The sequence below is a fragment of the Pelophylax lessonae genome, assembly GCF_965119305.1.
Source record: "Pelophylax lessonae genome assembly, chromosome: 2".
In the NCBI taxonomy this organism is placed as follows: Eukaryota; Metazoa; Chordata; class Amphibia; order Anura; family Ranidae; genus Pelophylax; species Pelophylax lessonae.
Genome location: NC_138769.1, coordinates 705,795,107 through 705,817,326, shown reverse-complemented (window position 1 = coordinate 705,817,326; position 22,220 = coordinate 705,795,107). Strand labels below are relative to the sequence as shown.

Here is a 22,220-nt window from a genome sequence, read left to right as displayed (position 1 = left end):
TCTTGCCACGCGGCTACCTATACACTACAGGTCTCCATTACATTTATTTATATCTTGACCCCTCTGGGGCTTTTCATTGGACCGTCTTGGATCATTGTTGTGCCCACCGATTCACAGTACTGCGGCTCTCTTTTCCTTACATCTTTTCAAGTACTCTTCTACCCACAAAATATGTGTATACTGGAAAACAGGCATCCTTTTTCCCACTGGTAAACTCTATCGGTTTTTAACACACAGCTCTCCTCGGGATATATGAAGACCCAAGTGGTGTTACAACATGGTCTGAATCTTGTTTGACCCCTGAAGAAGGGTTTTTACCCGAAACACGTAGGGTCTCTTGTTTCTTCACCATATGCACCCCAGAATCTTCTTTACCGTGTATGAGCAGTAATTGCGTGCAACTTTTTAGAATACATTGTGATTGTCATTGTTAATATTCTCTTTTTTTTTCTGTCATTTTTTCTGTTAAATAATAAAGTGTTTGATGTTTTTTTATATACTAGTAGTAGTGTTCAGTCGCATTCATAGTCCCGCCAAACTTAGGGGTTCCCCCTTTTTCCTACGGTTTGTATTAGGCATGTTCCAAGCATGAAGACCAGAGTTAGAGTAAGAAAGGGGAAAGTTTCCTCAAGTGTCCTTCCCACTGACAAAGTTGGCTGCGTGCCCACTTTTTGTTAAGATTTGTTGAAATGTTTGAATGTACCTGTGCCTCAGGTTATTGGATGTACAGTTTACCCCCACACTGTGTCTATATACAACAAGGAGGGGGGATTGTCCCCAGAAATATATATACTTGTGTCTGTTCTTCAATAAAAGTCTTCTGTTTCTTACTACCCTACACTGAGTTACGGCTAGTGACTGGGTGGGCTAAGGGATCTTGTATCATGCTGGTACTGGGCAAGGGAAGCTTATACGGCAAACATACTCCTCTTGAGTACGGGGTCCGTCACAGTACCCCAAGTCAGGGCTCGACAAACCCCAGGCACCAGGTTGTCATTGAGACCAGAAGTTAGGACCTGGCGCCTGGGCTACCGCCCTAAATTCTCCCCACACCCTATGCGCACACCCCCCCCTATGTATCCCGGGCTTCGCATGCCCATCTGCGGGTCCGGGACAAGAATAGCAGGTGCCGCCGGGTAGAGGGGGAGGGAAGAGAGCGGACACGTCTGCTCTCCTCTCCTTCTAGTTGACCTGGAAAGGATGTCAGTTCCAGGTGCCCGTTGACTGTTTTCCCGGCCATCAAGCCCGGGAAAGAATGTAATGCAGTGTGATGTGCATTGCATTACATTCAGTGGAGCACAGGGGAGACATCCAGGGTGCTTCATAACGCTAAACTAAGGACCTATAGGGGGCTTTTAGAGAGTCGACTATGAAAAATAAAGGGTACTGACATATTTAAGGTTTGAAATGTTGGGCATCTATTTACTCGATGTAACCTCGGCTTTTATATTTTACCAAACAACTGGGTAATTTATTGTGTTTTCGTGCCCCCTAAAATTAACTTTGAATGTGTTTTTTTTACTGAAATGTTTTGCTACCAATTATTTTATTCTTTAGAGTGTCTTCTTTAAGAAAATATATAATGTTTGGGGGTAGGAGTACAGGACAACTTGGGCTCTAGCGATCACATTTAGCGTAAATAACAATATAACAAGGCAAGTGGGGAACATAAGAACCCTAAACTTCAGAAGGGAAAACTTTCCCAAATTGTGCTCATTGATGGAAAGGGTAAACTGGGACCAAACCCTAGGATCACTGACCACAGAGGAAAAATGGGAATGCTTTAGGAACATATTAAACAAATGCATCTCGCAGTGCATTCCGATGGGAAATACATTTAGAAAAGACAAAGCCAAACCTGGCTGGCTAAACCGTAATGTTAAAAAACTTATTAGGAGTAAAAAAAATGACCTTCAAGAAATATAAATCAGAGGGCACAGTATCGGCTTTCCAGCAATACAAGGAGGCAAATAAGAAAAGTAAATACGAAATCAAAATGGCTAAAATCAACTTTGAGAGACAAATAGCGGAGGATAGTAAAAAGAACCCAAAGAAATTCTTTAAAAAGAACAGCAAAAAAACTAGGGCAGAGCATATTGCACACATAATTAACGATGATGGGAGGATGGTTACAGAGGACACTGAAAAAGCAACCGTGCTGAACGCCTTTTTCTCCTCAGTCTTTACACAGGAAAAGGAGGGGTACACTGACCATGACTGTATGGTTAGTAGTAATTCACAGGACTTGCCGCTATGGCTAACAGAGGGTGGAATCAGGGAAAGGCTGGATAAAATTAACACAAATAAATCACCAGGCCCGGATGGCGTACATCCAAGAGTACTCAAAGAACTTAGTAAGGTTATATCTAGACCACTGTTCCTGATCTTTGCTGACAGTATTATGACAGGACATGTACCAGGGGATTGGAGGAAAACGCGATACCGATATTCAAAAAAGGGCAGAGGCACGTCCCGGGAAATTATAGGCCTGTCAGTCGGACATCGATAGTATGTAAACTTCTGGAGGGTATGATAAGGGACTATATCGTAGAGTTTGCTAAAGACAACAACATCATCAGCAGTAATCAGCACAGGTTTACAAATAGGCGTTCTTGTCAAACCAATCTCTTAACACTCTACGAGGAGGTGAGCTGTGAGCTAGATAGGGGGAAACCAGTGGATGTGGTGTACCTGGATTTCGCTAAGGCGTTTGATACAGTTCCCCACAAGCGCTTAATTTATAAAATAAGGTCTGCAGCCATTGACCACAAGGTTTGCTTTTGGATACGGAACTGGCTAAAAGGGCGTGTCCAAATGGTAATAAATAGCGCATACTCAGACTGGTCTGGTGTGGTAAGTGGGGTCCCCCAAGGCTCAGTCCTGGGACCAACCCTGTTCAATTTATTCATAAACAGAATTGAGGACGGGATCAGTAGTTCTATATCAGTTTTTGCAGATGACACAAAATTGGGTAGGGCAATAACTGCACAGCATGAAGTAGATATCCTACAGAATGACCTGAACAAAATAACAGAGTGTGCAACCACATGGCAAATGAGGTTTAATGTGCAGAAGTGTAAGGTTTTGCACTTTGGGACTAAAAAACATAAAAGCACAATACACTTTAGGGGGGGAAACTTTGGGGAATCAAAAATGGAGAAAGATCTGGGAGTCTTGGTAGAGGATAGATTAAGCAATAGCATGCAATGTCAAGCGGCAGCTGCCAAAGCCGGCAGAATATTAGCATGCATAAAGAAAGGGATGTATTCCAGAGATAAACTATAATCCTTCCACTTTATAAAACTCTGGTCCGACCGCATCTGGAGTATTCTGTCCAGTTCTGGTCGCCAGTCCTCAGGAGGGATGTGTTGGATCTGGAGAGAGTCCAGAGAAGGGCAACTAAACTAATTAGGGGATTGGAGGACCTTAAACCTTATGAAGAGCGTCTGCAATCGCTTGATTTATTCTCCCTGGAGAAGAGACGCCTGAGAGGGGACATGATAGCAACTTATAAATACCTCAATGGTGATCTCAGCATAGAAAAAAAGCTATTCAGCTGCAAGGATTGCATGAGGACTCGAGGGCATACAATGCGATTAGAGGAGAAACGTTTTAACCTCAGGCAACGCAGGGGGTTCTTTACTGTTAGGGCTACAGGATTGTGGAATTCTCTACCACAAGAGGTGGTTTCTGCGGGAAGTATGGCTACTTTCAAAAGACTCTTGGACATACATCTCAAGGATCAGAACAGTCAGGGGTGTGAGGGATGATTAGGGTCACACACACCTACACAGGTTGAACTGGATGGACTATTGTCTTTATTCAACCTCAACTACTATGTAACTATGTAAAGTGGTTAAGATAGCCACGGCCAGAAATTTTAGAGGGGGGGGGGGGGGGGTTTCAAAGTGATTTCTCAACAAAATAGAGCATAGATGGATGGCGGAGTTTGCTTTGAATAATAAAAAGGAATTAAATAGTGTTTTTAGTGTGTGGTGCTCAGATGCAGTGAAGATCCTCTTTATGTAGGATTCAAAATGTTTTAAATTCTCCAAGTGTAAAAACTTACCTCCAAGTGTCACAGAAGATGTTGTCAACGTTCCACAGTATAAATCCCATTAAAAACACTCCTAACGAGGTGTAAGCCAGACCCCGGAGCCAGGGATACACCCTGAAAAAAAAAAGAATCAGAATGCTTTATTAAAAGGGGGATGGCATCTTATGCCAAATCATTTCCAAGCAGACGTGCCACGAGTACCACGCTGTGAACTGTACCGTGATCATAAACTTAAAGCTATACAGAGATATAGGCTGGAGAACACAATGAGAAATAATCACTTGTTATTGGGAGCCTTGTAGTCGGCTCCATCAAGTCTGCCTATGTGACCTCCTCTGCCTAGAAGTACTAAAATGGAATAAAGCAATAAAAGTTACTCCCAGACCGACAGCTGCTCTCTAATAGGAAATGTTACGTCAGCTACAGCAGATATATTCAGCTTTGCTTCCTTGTGACCAGATGCTTTGGGGAAGTGTCTGGACTATTGAACACCCATAAAACACAATGCGGAGAATCTCTAAAACTGGAGCAAACAGAATCTGGAGCAGCTGTGCAGAGTAGCCAATCAGCTTCTAACCTCAGCTTGTTGAGTAAGGCCCCTTTCACACTTGCGGACCGTTCAGAGCCGCCTGTCAGTTTTTTAGGCGGATCTGAACGGATGCCATGCATCTCTATGGGGCATCGGATGTCAGCGGAGACATGTCCGCTGACATCAGATTCCGAACCTGATCATCAAATTTGGACGGATGGAAACCCTATTTTCCAGCCATCTGGCGGATGGTATTGGATGAGAACGGACAGGCAGTCCGTTCTCATCCGATCCCCCCATAGAGAAGAATGGGGACCTGACAGCTCTATCTCCGCACACAGTGAAGAGACAGAGCTGCCATCTGCCTGCTCAGCGCGGGATCAGCGGATCGATCCCGCGCTGAGAAAAACGGAGTCCGCCGACGGAGCGGCAAGTGTGAAAGGGGCCTTATGGTCCTTTCACACAGGCTTTCCTGCCCGGCGGACTCTGTTTTGCTCAGCGGGGATCGATCTGCCGATCCCCACTGAGCAGGCGGATGACAGCTCCGACTCCGCTTACTTTGCACAGACGGAGCTGTCAGATCCCCGCTCTCCTCTATGGGAGATCGGATGAAAATGGAACGCCTGTCCATTTTCATCCGATCTTCCAGACGGATGGACTCTGGATTTTATGGACAGGATCGGATCGGATAGAAGCGGGTGTCAGCGGACATGTCACCGCTAACATTGGCCACTCCATAGGGATGCATGGAGCATCTGATCAGGTCCACCTGAAAAAACTGACAGGTGAACCTGATCGGAAAGCACATGTGAAAGGGGCCTTAAGCTATGAAGATGAAAGCTAAAAAGGTGATTGGGTGCTATGCAAAGCTGCTGAGGACATCAATTTTATTTGGGTACAGTGTCGTACCACCGCGCAATTTTCCGCTAAAGTAACGCAGTGCCAAATGGCAAAAAATGGCCTAGTCATTAGGCAGCAAATCCTTACGGTCCAGAACTGGTTAACAAAAGAAAACAAAGGAAAGCCCCAATTTCATGTAGAAGCACAGGCGTCCTCTCCCACCCTTATGTTACTTATTTTATTTTTTTTTTATAAGGACCATACTCTGAAATGACAGATTTCACCTGCCCCACCTGGGGGTAAAGTCAGGTATTGCACCAAGAATTCTAAATGAAAAGTTTCTTTACAGGAAGAATTTCCCTCTCTATACAGGAATCTGCCAAAGCGATCAAATGCCGTGCTACTGAACAAAAAAAAAAGGACTCCTCATATTACTACACCAATTGGCCCAATAAAAGTAGAGATTGATGTTTTTGTTTCAGAATCTTGCATACGTACCAGGTAACTATATACACAGATCGGAGGACCAGGAAAGCCACCAGCAGGCCGTACATGACCTATAAGTGGAGAAAACAGACATATAGTTAGCAGAGGCCCCTGATGTGATCGAAGTTATGCTGGGAATCATACATTAGCACTAGAGGAGAAAGGGGCGCACAAAGCAATTGGATTCTTCCTTTCACCCACTAGGGGGCAATAGACAAAGGTCACCTGGAATCTGTATTGTTGCTACAGCATGCTATACTGGGCTTAGTAGCAGGTTCACTTTAGAGCATGGGTGTCCAACCTTTTGGCTTCTCTGGGCCACACTGAGTGTACAGAAATTTTCTCGGGCCACATATAATATATATACTATTAGTTAAGGTATATAAGTAATAAAATGCTGCCGCGCCCTTCCTGTGCTGCCGCAGCCCCCCCATCACTAATTTAACACAACTAGTGGATGATCCCCTCTGAGGCTGCCTCTGTGGCCATGCCCCCGACTCGACTTCCTTCCCAGCAAAAAAAAATAAAAATTGTCAGGGGGCAGTGGGCCGCATTGCCTGAGGTTCTGGGCCGCATGCGGTCCCCGGGCCGCAGGTTGGACATGCCTGCTTTAGAGAATGGAATTGCAGAAGTCAGGATTTTGCCTTCACTTCCCTGTCACCTAGGTACAGGTTAAAATGTGATGCCTCTATACTTCCCCATAATGCAATGTTTGGTACTCAAGTATTGTCATGTTGGGTGGGGAAGCATGAGCAGGAATTTTGGATGAACCAACTTAATTAAAGAAAGTATAACAATAGATATTGGGCCCAAAATTGCAACCCAGAAAATTTGCTCTAACCCGTACTGCTCAAGAATAAGCAAGAGAATCTGTTTGCTATGGATAAGGTTTCCTGTTTCAGATATTTAAGCAGATCTGGTCCACTCCATACTGTGATGGACAAATCTGTCTTCCATATTTATAGTTAGGGCCCAGAAAAACTGTACACATGAAAACTACCCATAGACAGTGAGATGTGATTTAATGCACTTAAGTGTGTCTAGCATTTCGACAGCAGGATGGACAAAACAAAACTATGTGGCAACATGAATTATAGAAAGGATTCTGCATGTAGCCTATCAGTTCACTAGAGACAATGACATCACTGAGAATGCAGCCTATCCCTTCACTAGAGACCAGTGACATCACTGAGAATGCAGCCTATCCATTCACTAGAGACCAGTGACATCACTGAGAATGCAGCCTATCCCTTCACTAGACACCAGTGACATCACTGAGAATGCAACCTATCCCTTCACTAGAGACCAGTGACATCATTCAGAATTCAGCCTATCCCTTCACTAGAGATCAGTGACATCACTGGGAATGCAGCCTATCCATTCACTAGAGACCAGTGACATCACTGAGAATGCAGCCTATCCATTCACTAGAGACCAGTGACATCATTCAGAATTCAGCCTATCCCTTCACTAGAGATCAGTGACATCACTGGGAATGCAGCCTATCCATTCACTAGAGACCAGTGACATCACTGAGAATGCAGCCTATCCATTCACTAGAGACCAGTGACATCACTGAGAATGCAGCCTATCCCTTCACTAGAGACCAGTGACATCACTGAGAATGCAGCCTATCCCTTCACTAGAGACCAGTGACATCACTGAGAATGCAGCCTATCCCTTCACTAGAGACCAGTGACATCACTGAGAATGCAGACTATCCCTTCACTAGAGACCAGTGACATCACTGAGAATGCAGCCTATCCCTTCACTAGAGACCAGTGACATCACTGAGAATGCAGCCTATCCCTTCACTAGAGACCAGTGACATCACTGAGAATGCAGCCTATCCCTTCACTAGAGACCAGTGACATCACTGAGAATGCAGACTATCCCTTCACTAGAGACCAGTGACATCACTGAGAATGTAGCCTATCCATTCACTAGAGACCAGTGACATCACTGAGAATGCAGCCTATCCATTCACTAGAGACCAGTGACATCACTGAGAATGCAGCCTATCCATTCACTAGAGACCAGTGACATCACTGAGAATTCAGCCTATCCATTCACTACAGACCAGTGACATGGCTTAGAATGAAGGGACGTGTGCATATACTGTATTTAGTTCTCTATATGTTCATGTTGTTTGTACCAAAAGGTTACATTTTGAAGAAGTTACAAAATTCATGAAAGATTGCCATCTAAGCTGTGCAGAGAGATCCTCATCAGCTTCTGCAATGGGAACCAGATGTGAACAATAAAGTAATGAGGCAAGAGAGATTTCCCAGAATCCTCCACCCTTCATAGGCAGCTTTATCAGGAACAGACGACGTATGTAGAAAAGGTCAGCCGCTCAGCTGGAGAGCGGGCCCATTGTTGTACACCAGCTATCAGCTGTGCTTAGTACATCACAGGGGCTCTCTGCTCCCTGCGCTGCTATTATACATTCCATATGTACTAAGATGTCTTTCCAGCACTGCTGTGTCCACCCAATCCCAGCGCTCAGCTTCTGGCCAAGCTTGCGGCTTCCTAAATCATCACAGGTCCATCTTACTGTAGCGGCCTAAAGTAGCTCAATTATAATGAGGACCTGTCCAAATCAAGACTAGCATCAAATTATTTTTTAAATGAGAGGCTAATAGTAGTCATTTTCTACACAGAGAATTTTTTTTTTTTTTGTAATTAAAATTGTTATGAAAAGTTCTATAAACCCGGATCCTCCACCCCTGGCTGCAAGGCAGAAAGCCCATTCCCTGTTGCCTTTTAGGTTATCGGAGTTTAAAGTGTGTATAAAGCATTCTTTTTAGTTTTGGATATTGCTGTATCAGAGACAATGGTTGGCAGGACAAGTAGAGAGGGGGAAATCCCCGCCCCCAATATGGACACTGACAGCAATAAAAACATGACAGGGGTTTTAACACTTCCCCATTCAATCCAAAATAGAAACTCCAACAGGACCTCAAACATCAATGCAATTATTTCACAAGTACTGCACATATAACCCAGGCAATTGTGATACGTCACATTCTTACAGCTATATCAACTCTGTATGGGAGCTTCTTCTACTGCGATATACACTATATTACCTAAAGTATTGGGACGCCTGACTTTACACACACATGAACTTTAATGGAATCCCAGTCTTAGTCCGTAGGGTTCAATATTGAGTTGGCCCACCCTTTGCAGCTATAACAGATTTACCTCTTCTGGGAAGGCTTCCACAAGGTTTAGGAGTGTGTCTATGGGAATGTTTGACCATTCTTCCAGAAGCGCATATGTGAGGTCAGGTACTGATGTGGATGAGAAGGCCTGGCCCGCATTCTCCACTTTAATTCATCCCAAAGGTGTTCTATCAGGTTGAGGTCAGGCCAGTCAAGTTCCTCCACCCCAAACTCACTCATCCATGCTTTTATGGACCTTGCTTTGTGCACTGGTGTGCAGTCATTTTGGAACAGGAAGGGGCCATCCCCAAACTGTTCCAACAAAGTTGGGAGCATGAAATTGTACAAAATGTCTTGGTATGCCTGACGCCTTAAGAGTTCCCTTCACGGGGGCGTGGCCTGGCGCAACATGTGAGAGGACGTGTGTGAGAGGAGCTCCGCCGGACCGATATCCTTTACCGCTAATCCTGCAGCCCTTCGGGCACGATAATCCTTCCTTCACCTCCCGCACACCCGCGGCACTGACCTCCGCATGTCTCCGCCGAAGAAAGGCTCTGAAGCCGCGGCAAAACTGGCTGCATTCCGGAGGCTGGAGAAGGAGGCCCCGATCCAAGATGGCGCCGGCCCGTCGCTTGTGGTGGAGGAGCCTGAGAGCCCTGCTACATCCAAGGTTTTGGAAGCGATTGCCACTTGCCAGACCATGCTGACAACTAAAATCGAGGAGGTGAAGGTAGATATATCTTTGATGCGTCAGGATATGCAGAAGCTAAGGGACAGAGTTGGTGAGGCTGAACACAGAATTAGCGAGGTGGAGGACTCCCTCCCCCCATTGCAAAGCTCCTCAGACAGGCTGCAGCAACAAGTACACCTTATCCTCCAAAAACAAGATGACATGGAGAATAGGCTGCGCCGCTGTAACCTGCGGTTCATTGGCCTCCCGGAGGGCTCTGAAGGTGCAGACCCCTCATCCTATTTGGAACAATTGCTCACTCAGACATATGGCAGAGAATCCTTTTCACCCACTTTTGTTGTGGAACGTGCACATCGCCTCTCAGGGCGTCCCCCCCCTCAGGGTGCACCCCCCCGCACGTTCATCGCTAAATTCCTGAACTATCGGGACAGAGATGCCATATTGCGCCTGGCCAGGGTTAAGGGGAACATTCCATTTGGAAATCACAAAATAGCGATTTTCCCCGACTTCTCTGCTGAGGTCCAGAGGCGCCGCAAGAGCTTTTTGGAGGTCAAACGCAGGCTGCGTATCAAGAATATCAAATACTCTATGTTGTATCCGGCCCGTCTTAGAGTGGAGGGTGAGGACCGAGCCCACTTCTTTGAGGATCCGGAAGCCGCCATCTCCTGGTTAGAAGGACTGGAAGCTAGAGCCTGACCACCTTGCCCTGGCGACTTCATGATACTTTCTCCCTGATTGCCTATACCTTAAGCTGCTGCAGGGGTGGAGGGGGGTTTTGTAGATCCTGCGGAACTCAAGACTTTACATCCCCCTTCCCCCCCCCCCTCCCCCCTCATTTCCCTGCACTACTGCTCCTGTGTTTGACCGGCGGAGCGCCCTAGCTCCACAGATGGAACTGATTCTTCTGTTCTCTTCCTATGGATTTCCACCTGCCCATAGGCTTTGCTACCCAGCGATACACCTGTTGGTTTTCGCCCCCTACACCCGCTAAGGCGTGTGTTTGTGCCCAACTCCCCTGTTGCCCCCTGCGACTTCTGCTGGACCTGGGCCCCCGGGCCCCCTTGCTTGTCCTAATTGTATTTTGCTGTATTTTTGCTGAATACCCTGGGGGTCCCTGGCCTCCTGATCTTGCTCTTTACCAGTCGCATGTGGGCCTGTTCTGGTTGAGGCACTTGTTTGGGAACATGCCCGCACAAGTTGGGGTTGGTGCAGGGCAGGGAGGGGGGATTGGGGTATTACCATTGTTTACGGTTTATATTTGGTACAATCTCTATACTGTTTCTGTTCTATGCACATTGACCTCAAGTAATAATTATCTGCTCTTTTGCTGCCGCTTATTACTGCTATTGTATGACCGTGGACTTGTTAGTTCTGTGGCCTTGTTGCCTGAGATCCTGGGAGCCTCCGCTCCACGCTCCGTATTACCCCTGCCATGGCCGCATTGAAATTGTTGACGTGGAATGTCAGGGGTATGCGCGATAAGATTAAACGGACGGCTGTCTTTAATGTTCTACGCCGTGTACGGGCTGATATTATAGTTCTGGTGGAGACACATTTGGAGGGCCGTGTACAACAGTCTCTCAAACGACCCTGGGTTGGTTGGGTGCAGCACTCTGCTTATAGCTCGCACTCCAGGGGTGTGGCGCTACTGGTGGCCAAATCGGTACATTTCCAGCTCCTAGGATCTCAGGTCGACCCAATGGGTAGATATGTCTTTCTCAAAACGTCAGTCTATGGGGAATTGATGCTGCTGATGGCTTTCTATGTGCCCCCCCCTTACTCTGCTGTGATTATTATGGAGGGACTTGCGTTTATGGCACAGAGCCCGGGGGCCCCGGTGATCTGGCTGGGTGACTTTAACAACGTGATGGACTCGGGTCTGGATAGATCCGGTGGCGCCTCCCAGGCGCCGCCGGGGTCGTCCCCGACCAGGTTCTCCCGATTGTTGGGGAGCTTTGGTTTGGCCGACTCTTGGCGCAGCAAATACCCCGCTCAGCGCGCGTACTCCTGCTTTTCGGCTGCACACCATTCTATGTCACGCATTGATCTGATATTGCTGTCTCGAACCCTGCTCCCCAGGCTACTGACGGCAGGCTTCGCCCCACGGACTCTGTCTGATCACTGCCCTTATTGGATACTGTTGTCCTTGCCCTGCAATAGACCTCCCCCGGCCTGGCGCCTGAATCCCGCCTGGCTCCCCTTGGTGTCTGATGGGAACGACATTGAGGGGACCTGGACACAATTCTTCTCTGATAACGAGGGCACTGCCTCCCCGCCTGCGGTGTGGGAGGCATTTAAACTGTTCGCCAGATCCACTATGATTTCCAAAATCAAGGCTGTTAGAGCGCGGGCTGCTGAGGAGATCTCCAGGGCAACGACAAATCTAATTGAAGCTGAACAGGCCTTTATGGCGGACCCGACTCCGGCACATGAATCCCAGTATAAATTGACCTCTAAAGTCCTTTCCCAACTTGACTATGAGAAGGCGAAATCTAAGATGTTTTTTCAGAAGCAGAATCTGTTTGCACATGGTGAGCGGGCGGGGAAACTCCTCGCATACTTAGTTCATTGTGAGGATAGGCCCCCGGTAGTTATTACTTTGAAGGATGACCTGGGTAATGAGATCACTGATCCTGCTGCGGTGACACAGTGTTTCCGATCATTTTTTAGTACACTTTACACCTCTAGGGCTCCCGCTGACTGCACTGACATGCATGACTTTCTGGACTCTATTGACTTTCCCACTTTGACACCCGACCAGTTGGCGACCCTCGAGGCACCCATCTCTGTGGAAGAGATTGCAGCAGCCGTGTCCAAGTTCCCTAGATCTAAGGCCCCCGGCCTAGACGGCCTCCCGATTGAATTTTTCTCCCAATATTCGGAACTCCTTTCTCCTAAATTATTGGCTTTGTTTCAATCTCTATTCAAAGATGCAACCCTACCCCCTTCTATGCGGGAGGCGTTAATTGTGCTCATTCCCAAGCCGGGCAAGGATGTACACGCCCCAGAATCTTACCGTCCCATCTCTTTGCTCCCAGTAGACACTAAAATCCTTGCGAAAATTTTATCCCTCCGTCTTAACAAGGTGATCCTTTCACTCATACACTCGGACCAGGCCGGGTTCATGCCTGGGAGGAACACCTCATTTAACCTTCGCCGGTTATTCATGAATCTCCAGGCACAGCACGACGGAATGGGTGGCAGGGTGGTGGTCTCATTGGACACGGCTAAAGCATTTGACTCGGTAGAGTGGCCATTTCTATGGACCTGTCTGGACCGATACGGCTTTGGACCTAATTTTATTAAGTGGGTCAAACTTCTATATAGCGCCCCGGTAGCTAGGGTCCTGGCAAATGGCTGGCAGTCGACCGCCTTCCCTTTATCCCGTGGCACTCGACAGGGGTGCCCCCTCTCCCCCCTGCTGTATGCCCTGGCCGCGGAACCCCTGGCGATGGCCGTTAGAGCACATCCCGGGATTCGAGGCCTACGTAAGGGACCGCTGGAGGAGAAGATCAGCATGTATGCGGATGACACTTTGTTATGTTTGGAAGACTCTCGAGAATCCCTACTCACGGCCCTTTCTTTAATTGAACGGTATGGACGATTCTCCGGTTTTCAGATAAACTGGGATAAGTCACAAATTCTCCCGCTTGACGAGAGCCCGCAGGCGATCGCCCCCGCAAACCCGGCCTTACAATGTGTATCCCGCATTAAATACTTAGGGATTCAAGTGACAGCTAACTCAGCAGATTATGTCCCGGATAACGTTCAACCCTTGTTCCCTCTGCTTAAGGCTAAAATTCAAGTATGGTCCAAATTACCTCTGGGAGTGATGGGTAGAGTCAATTTAATTAAAATGATTCTCCTTCCCAAAATACTTTATGTTGTATGGCACTCTCCTATTTACCTGCCACTCAAGCTGTTTAAGCAGATGGAATCACTCCTCAAGACCTTTGTTTGGGGTGCTAACCGGCACAAGATCTCCTGGCGCAAACTCAAGAATCCTACAAATCTAGGGGGATTGGCCCTGCCGGATTTTAATCTGTACTATCTGGCAGCTCAGTTGTCCCAGTTCTTTCACATAGATAAAACGGATAGAGAACGCTTCTTGACCCTGCTCTGCCCTGGGTGGGCTCATCCCCTCGGGGACCCCCTCCTAGTTATCCTTAGGGGCGTCAGGGGCTCGCCGGAGCCCCTGTGCCCCAGATCTCTTCTATACCACTATTGTCGGATCTGGGAGGTGGTAGCGTCCAGGCTTCGGTGCCCTCCATTTCACACATTCACCCCTCTGTGGCATAATAGTACATTGCGTGAGTTCCTTTCCATCCCTGACCTGTCGGTATGGAGCGGGAGGGGTATTCTTCTCCTTAGCCATATCTCCACGACCACTGGTCTGCGGTCTTACGAGACCTTGCAAGACCAGTTTGCGCTCCAGGGCCCCATGCACTACAGATACTTACAGCTCTCCCATGCCTATAGATCTCAATTCCCTGACGGCCCTCCTGAGCTAGAATCGGTTACCACCCTTGAGATTGTTAAAAGTACAGAACCCAGTCACCTTATTTCCATGTTCTACTCTGAACTTCACACACCTTCCTCGACCACTTTGGCTTTTGCACTTAAGACCCGCTGGGAGCGCAGTGTGGGGGCCATGGAGGATGAGGAATGGGAGGATGCCCTGGAGACGTGCCGCAGAGTGTCGCCAAAACTGTCGGATCGCCTAACCCAGACCTTTATAATACACCAGGCTTATCTCACCCCACTTAGACTGTCCAAATATCACCCTGACTTGGTCCCTTCTTGTCCTATGTGCGGAGACCCTGATGCTTCCTTCTTTCATCTATTGTGGAGCTGTCCCCAATTACAGACTCTATGGCAACAAGTAGTCACATTTCTGCATGACAAGATGGGGTCTCCTCTACAACTCTCCCCTAAGGAGTGTCTCCTGGGGGTTTACCCGGATGGAGAGATGCCCAAATCCACTGTCATATTTCTTCAGGAAACTTTGTTTATAGCACGTAAATTGATAGCCAGGAGGTGGATGAGACCTACTCCTCCTACTCTAGGATTGTGGATTAAGGAAATTAATAGTGTCATCCCATTTCATAAACTTTTATATAAACATAGGGGGTGCCCTCAGAAGTTCAACAAGATTTGGGACAAATGGGTGCAGTGCCCTGATACGGCTCAGTAATGCAGTGGGTAACTACTTTATGCTGACCGCCCCTGTTAAACCAATATTTTCTGTTCGAGTGTTGGGCCGACGGAGAGCCACTGACTACTGCCTTATTTTTACTATGTCTGTTCTGTTTCTCGGTGTTAATCACTTTGTATATTTGTATTTTTGTACCCCAATGTGTTATGAATCTGATCGCAGTTTCAATGCACGGTTTATTTTTGTATTGTACCAAAAGTTTCAATAAACCTCACTGTTTTAAAAAAAAAAAAAAGAGTTCCCTTCACTGGAACTAAGGGGCCAAGCCCAACCCCTGAAAAATAACCCCACACCATAATCCCCCCTCCACCAAATGATTTGGACCAGTGCACAAAGAAAGGTCACTTAAAGACATGGATGAGTGAGTTTGGGGTGGAGGAACATGACTGGCCTGCACAGAGTCCTGACCTCAACCTGATAGAACACCTTTGGGATGAATTAGAGCGGAGACTGCAAGCCAGGCCCTTCTCGTTCAACATCAGTGCCTGACCTCACAAATGAGCTTCTGGAAGAATGGTCAAACACTCCCATAGACACACTCCTAAACCTTGTGGACAGCCTTCCCAGAAGAGTTGAACCTGTTAAAGCGGCAAAGGGTGGGCCAACTCAATATTGAACCCTACGGACTAAGACTGGGATTCCATTAAAGTTCATATGTGTGTAAAGGCAGGCGTCCCAATACTTTTGGTAATATTGTATATGTGTAAGAAATGCTGTCATATATGATGAAGTGAAGAAGAATGACAAGAATGGTTTCCTTCACTCCAAATTCACTCTTTCGTGTCTTTATGGACCTTACTTTGTGCACTGCTCCAAATCATTTGATTATGATGTGGGGCTGTCTTTCCAGGGGTTGGGCTTGGCCCCTTAGTTCCAGTGAAGGGAACTCTTAAAGGCACCAGCATACCAAGAAAATTTGGACAATTTCATGCTCCCAACTTTGTGAGAACAGTTTGGGGATGGTTCTTCCCCGATAGAACACCTTTGGGATGAATTAGAGCAGAGACTGCAATCCAGGCCTTCTCTCTAACATCAGTTCCTGACCTCACAAATGCGCATCTGGAAGAACAGTTAAACATTCCCATAGACACACTCCTAAACCTTGTGGACAGTCAACCCAGAAGAGTTGAAGCTGTTATAGCTGCAAAGGGTGGGCCAACTCAATATTGAACCCTACGGACTAAGATTGGGATGCTATTAAAGTTCATGTGCGTGTAAAGTCAGGCGTCCCAATACTTTTGGTAATATTGTATATATGTAAGCAATGCTGTCATATATGATGAAGTGAAGAAGAATGGCGCATAGTTTGTGAGAATGTCAAGGGGAAGGATTTCATATTAGTGGCTATCCCATGGCTGGGAAAGTATGGCCTTGACCCTTGATGATGTTGGTTGTGACGAAACACGTAGGAAAAAGCCTCAGCGGTGACGTCATTGCGCTCGCTTGCCATTTGTCTTATGTGTTGTATGTATTTGCCATATTTTCTGAGTACTTTTCTTTAATAAAAAAAGTTAATACTGTATAACACCATGGAGTTTACTCTTCTTTTCCCTTTAGTGCACTTATTACCTGGCCTGGTCTGACTGGAGTCCATGTATGAGAAGAGCTACATCCTTGCTGCCTGCACCTTCTGCCCTTACAATCAAGCACATTTAGACCTCTTGCATTATGGGGTCTTGGTTTCTGGTAGCCTGCTCTGTGCTTTATTGTGGTGAAGGAGGAACCACTTTACACTGAGGAGCACCGTTATACTGGTTTAAATGGAAATAAGTTTAGTCACATTGTGTTTGAGCACGCCTTACATGCATTATATAGGATTTTGTGTTTATGGATATTTGTACCTTTTACACTATAGTAGCTTTTGTGAAAATTGTGTTTAAAAAGGGACAGCACAACACTAATTATGTGCATGATATATGTATCCTCATATCAGTGAGTGTTGCTGTTCTACAGCACATATAGGTGTTATGCTGAATTGAATTATTGGATATATTGGAGTTATTCTTCATTTGTTGATCACTTATTTCACAGTTTGACACTAAGCAACAACATAAAAATTGCAAGACATGAAGCTTATGTACCTGGTGGAATACAGGTTCCTTCCAATTTAAGTAGACCTGAGAAGAAGAAAAAGGACAGTGATTAACTGTGGACCCAACAACCCTGTACTCGACCCTACATATTCGGATTTGCAGTGGGGAATGCAAATAGAATTCTGGGGTGCATCACAAGAGGGATCAAACGAGGTCCTGAATCCTCTATATAGATCTTTAGTTACCTCTAGAGGGGTCACCAGCAGGAGGAAGGAGGTCCCGATTCCCCCTATATGGAACTTTAGTTCATACTGTAGGGATCAGCAGCAGGAGGAAGGAGATCCTGATCCTCCTATATAGATCTTTAGTTACCACTACAGGGATCAGCAGCAGGAAGAGGGAGGTCCTGATTCCCCTCTATATAGATCTTTAGTTATCACTAGAGGGATCACTAGCAGAGGGAAGGAGGTCCTGATGCCTCTATATAGATCTTTAGTTATCACTCTATAGATCTCCAGCAAGACGAAGGAGGTTCTAATCCCCTTATATAAATCCTTAGTTATCACTAGAGGGATCACCAGCAGGAGGAGGGAGGTCCTGATTCCCCCATATAAATCCTTAGTTATCACTACAGGGATTACCAGCAGGAGGAGGAAGATCCTGATTCCCCTATATAAATTCTTTATGATCACTAGAGGGATTGCAAGCAGAAGGAAGGAGGTCCTAATTCTCCTATATAAATCCTTAGTTATTACTATAGGGATCACCAGCAGGAGGAAGGAGATCCTGATCCTCCTATATAGATCTTTAGTTATCACTAGAGGGATCACCAGCAGGAAGAGGGAGGTCCTGATTCCCCTACAGTATATAGATCTTTAGTTATCACTCTCGGGATCTCCAGCAGGAGGAAGGAGGTCCTAATTCTCCCATATAAATCCTTAGTTATCATTATAGGGATTTCCAGCAGGAGGAAGGAGGACATGATCCTCCTATATAGATCTTTAGTTACCTCTACAAGGATCAGCAGCAGGAAGAGGGAGGTCCTGATTCCCCTACAGCATAGGTCAGCAACCCGCGGCTCCGGAGCCGCATGCGGCTCTTTTGAACCTTTGCTGCGGCTCCGGGGCGGATGCTAGCGAGGGGAGGAGGCGCACTGTGCGCCCCGACAATCCCCACTGTGGTGCTGTCCTGGCTGTGACGTCGCGTGGGGGGCGGTGCGTGCGTTAGTCACGCACCGTCCCGACGTTACCTTCCCGCCCGCTGTCAGAGAGGAGGGCAGCGGCGCGCATGCAGTTCGAAGAAGACGTCCGTCCAGACTCCCGTCAGGAGCAGCACGCCAGGCACCAGTGTGAGGTAAGTGAACTGATGCCTCGGGAGGGGGCACACACTGCTTTGAAGGGGGCACACACGCACGCTGGTCTCTGCATTGAAAGGGGCATGTATGCTAGTCACTACATTGAAAGGGGCATGTACGCTGGTCACTACATTGAAAGGGGCATGTACGCTGGTCACTACATTGAAAGGTGCATGTACGCTGGTCACTACATTGAAAGGGGCATGTACGCTGGGCTCTGCATTGAAGGGGGCATGCATGCTGGTCACTGCATTGAAAGGGGCATGTACGCTGGTCTCTGAATTGGGGTATGGTCATTGGGCATAGCAAATTTTGCTATGGGGCCCTGTGATTTCTAACTACGTCCCCGTTTTCGACCCCCAGGTAGGTTTTTGTAAGTTTTGCGGCTCCCAGTTTTTTTTTTCCTTCGTAAATGGGTCCAAGTGGCTCTTTATGTCTTAAAGGTTGCAGACCCCTGCCCTACAGTATATAGATCTTTAGTTATCACTAGAGGGATGACTAGCAGAAGGAGGGAGGTCCTGATTCCCCTATATAAATCCTTAGTTAGACTTAATTTAGAATGCTGTGTCCAGCTGTGGTGACCTCATTTAAAAATTCTGAGGGATAAACATATCATAAGAGACAGCAGGAACTTATATTATGTACAGTCTGGAACAGGGATCCTCAAACTACGGCCCTCCAGCTGTTGCGGAACTACACATCCCATGAGGCATTGTAAAATTCTGACATTCACAGACATGACCAGGCATGATGGGAATTGTAGTTCCAGAACAACTGGAGGGCCGTAGTTTAAAGACCCCTGGTCTGGAGGAAAGAAAGGAAAGGGGGGACATGACTGAAACCTCCTGTTCTGAGGTTCAGGAGGGTCCTATTTTCAGCTAGATACTTGGATTGCACCAAGAACACAGGAACATGACTTCAATCTAGCGGGAAGAGAATTTAAAACTAACTTTGTAGAGTTATTTTACCAAGAGATATTGAGTCAGCCAACAGTAAGAGAATTGAAACATGCTTTGGACAAAACACAGATATATACTCCAAAAAAAATGGACCACTTTTTCTGCCATTACTCCTTTCTGTTTCTATCACATTCATTTATTGAAACAAAGTGACAGATAGCATATTGAATTCATACACAATATATCAAATCCATATATAAAAATTCACTTACTAGTGTTACTGTTAAACTGAAAAGTCCTAACAGAAATAGCATCACGTAATTATATGAATTTCTGCTCTTGAAACATTCATATCTGAAACAAAAAAGCGGAATTAAAGTTGACTTCTTGATAAAATAAATAATAATATGTATTAATAAATATTATTAATATTAATAAATAATTGTATGAATTAAAAGGGACCACTCTCTTGTAAAGAAAATGAAAGCTATTGCTCCAGACATCAGTGGTTCTAAACACAAAACATTTTTTACCTTAATGCATTCCCTGTATTATGGTAAAAAAAAAAAAAAAAAAAAAAACACCCTACCACATTACCCCCCAAACCTTCCCTCACCTATCCCTAAAACACTTACCTGACCCCTCTCATCACTCCAGCGATGTCCCAGCTGCAGCACTGCCTCTCTCTTCCTGATCTCACAGGAGACACCGATGGCAGCGGGAGCCACAGGCTCTAATAAATAACTTTTTTTTTTTTTTTGACTCTTTACATTACATTTACATTTTTACATTTTGCTTTACATTTTTTTTTCTTTGATCGCTTTTATTGTTATAACAGGGAATATAAATATTCTCTGTGTTGGCAATAGGCAGTGACAGGTACTTTTTTTGAGAGATCTGAGAGTTTATTAGACCCCAGATCCCTCCTCTGCCCTTAAAAGCTTTGTCACCTCCCGCTGCTTGTAAAAGCAATCCAGCGGCTATTTAGTCACTAGGAATGCCTTACAAGAAAGCCAACCGTGGGCTGAAAAAAATAAAACAGATAAATGATGTCTGCACTATTCTTCCCACTGACACCAATGGAGCACCATTTCTTCCCCTAATACTAAAGATGAAGCATTGTTTACTTCCGCTGGACACTCTATAAACTAACACACTTTAAAGTAGCCACTAGATGGCAGTGTAGGAGCATATCTAGCAGTTGATCATTCCAACATGGTTCATTAGCGGAGACTTTTACATGTGGAGTGCTGGTAATCTTCAGGCCTCATTCACATCTGGACTTCTTGTGTTTTCTATGTTACCACTAAACATAACAAAGTCTCCTATGACCGTGCTGCCTTTTCTTCAAAACCTACCCAGCTGCCCTGTGTGCCCCACCTCTCTAAAGGCCCATCAACACATTTTGCGCCATGCGGCTGCGAATGTGGAAATTTTCCCATATATGCATTATAGAAAGTGGTCAGAAGTGATATTTAAGTGTGAAATAAAACCAACAGAAAAACAATAAACTGTGAAACGCTGGTTTGCTGCAGCCAAAACAAAGATTAGGCCACCTTGAGATCCGTTCCTTCTGCAGATTTCACCAGTGATAATGGATATATCTTGAGTGACTTAACCACTTGCCGACCGCCGCACGACTATATACTGCGGCAGTCTGGGGCTCCTGGGCAAAGCAACGTACCGGTACGTCACTCGCCCACTCGCCTCAAGGGGGCGAGTGCGCGCCGCCAGAGGCGCGCTCCCGCCCCCGCTCGTTCCTTGACATCCCCACGCGAGTAACCGGCGGCTCCGATGTCCACCGGCCACTCGCGATCTCCCACTGGAGAGGGAGAAAGGCAGACGGCTGATGTCAACACAGCCGTCTGTCATTCTCCCTGATGTACAGGGACTATACGATCCTGCTATGTAGGATCGTATGTCTCTGTGGTTACATCACAAGCCACGCCCCCCCACAGTTAGAATCACACCCCTAGGGACACACTTAACCCCTTGATCTCTAATAAAGTTAACCCCTTCCCTGCCAGTGTCATTTTTACAGTAACCGTGCATATTTTTAGCACTGATTACTGTAGTAATGTCACTGGTACCCCCAAAAGTGTCAAAAATGTCAGTTAAGGGTCCGATCTGTCCGCCACCATGTTGCAGTCCTGCAAAAAAAAAAAAAAAACGCAGATCGCCGCCATTACTAGTTAAAAAAAAAAAAACAATAAAAATTACATAAATCTTTCCCGTAGTTAGTAGACACGATAACTTTTGCGCAAACCAATCAAAATCCGCTTATTGCGATTTTTTGTACCAAAAATATGTAGCAGAAAACAAATTGGTCTAAAATGTAAAAAAATTTAGATTTTTACATTTTTTTGGAGAATTTCGTATAAAAAAGCGTGAAAAATATTATTTTTTCAAAATTTCGCTATTTTTTTGTTTATAGCGCAAAAAGTAAAAATCGCACAGGTGATCAAATACCACCAAAAGAAAGCTCTGTTTGTGGGGAAAAAAGGACGCCAATTACATTTGGGTACAGCGTCGCACGACCGCGCAATTGTCTGTTAAAATCACGCAGTGCCGAATCGCAAAATAGGCCCTGGTCTTTTAGCAGCCAAATCCTCCGGGGCTTTAGTGGTTAAGGTAGCACTAAACTCTGGTTTAAAAAAATAAAAGGTCTATTCAAAAATTGTATTCTTAATTTAAAAAGTCCCTTCTATTCCTCTCAGCCTCCTCCAACTTTTTTTTTGCTGCTGTGATGTGGCTTCCTGTTGGGAGGGTGGCTACGTTCATTCTCTAAGGTTCCACTGTATGTAGGAATGTAGCCACCCCCTCTTGCTTGCCCCTGAGATGGACTATGGGATTTGTAGTGTGCATAAAGCAATGTACATAACAACAAACGTGTAATGTTCATTCCAAACAAGGGGGTAAAGGGGGTAAAGGAGAGGTTTAGGAGCTCACAGG

The 22,220-nt window shown here is 46.0% G+C and overlaps 1 protein-coding gene across 1 annotated transcript in view; it reads right to left on the bottom strand.

Moving 5' to 3' along the window:
• ACER3 (alkaline ceramidase 3) overlaps window positions 1-22,220 on the bottom strand; it is a 117,164-nt gene that overhangs the window by 11,746 nt on the left and 83,198 nt on the right. Inside the window, exons 5-8 of the mRNA XM_082245917.1 lie at window positions 19,541-19,622; window positions 17,064-17,099; window positions 5,925-5,983; window positions 4,070-4,171 (exon numbers count right to left, since the gene is read on the bottom strand). Of these exons, the coding sequence (XP_082102043.1) occupies window positions 4,070-4,171; window positions 5,925-5,983; window positions 17,064-17,099; window positions 19,541-19,622 (279 nt within the window). The remainder of the gene's footprint in view (window positions 1-4,069; window positions 4,172-5,924; window positions 5,984-17,063; window positions 17,100-19,540; window positions 19,623-22,220) is intronic.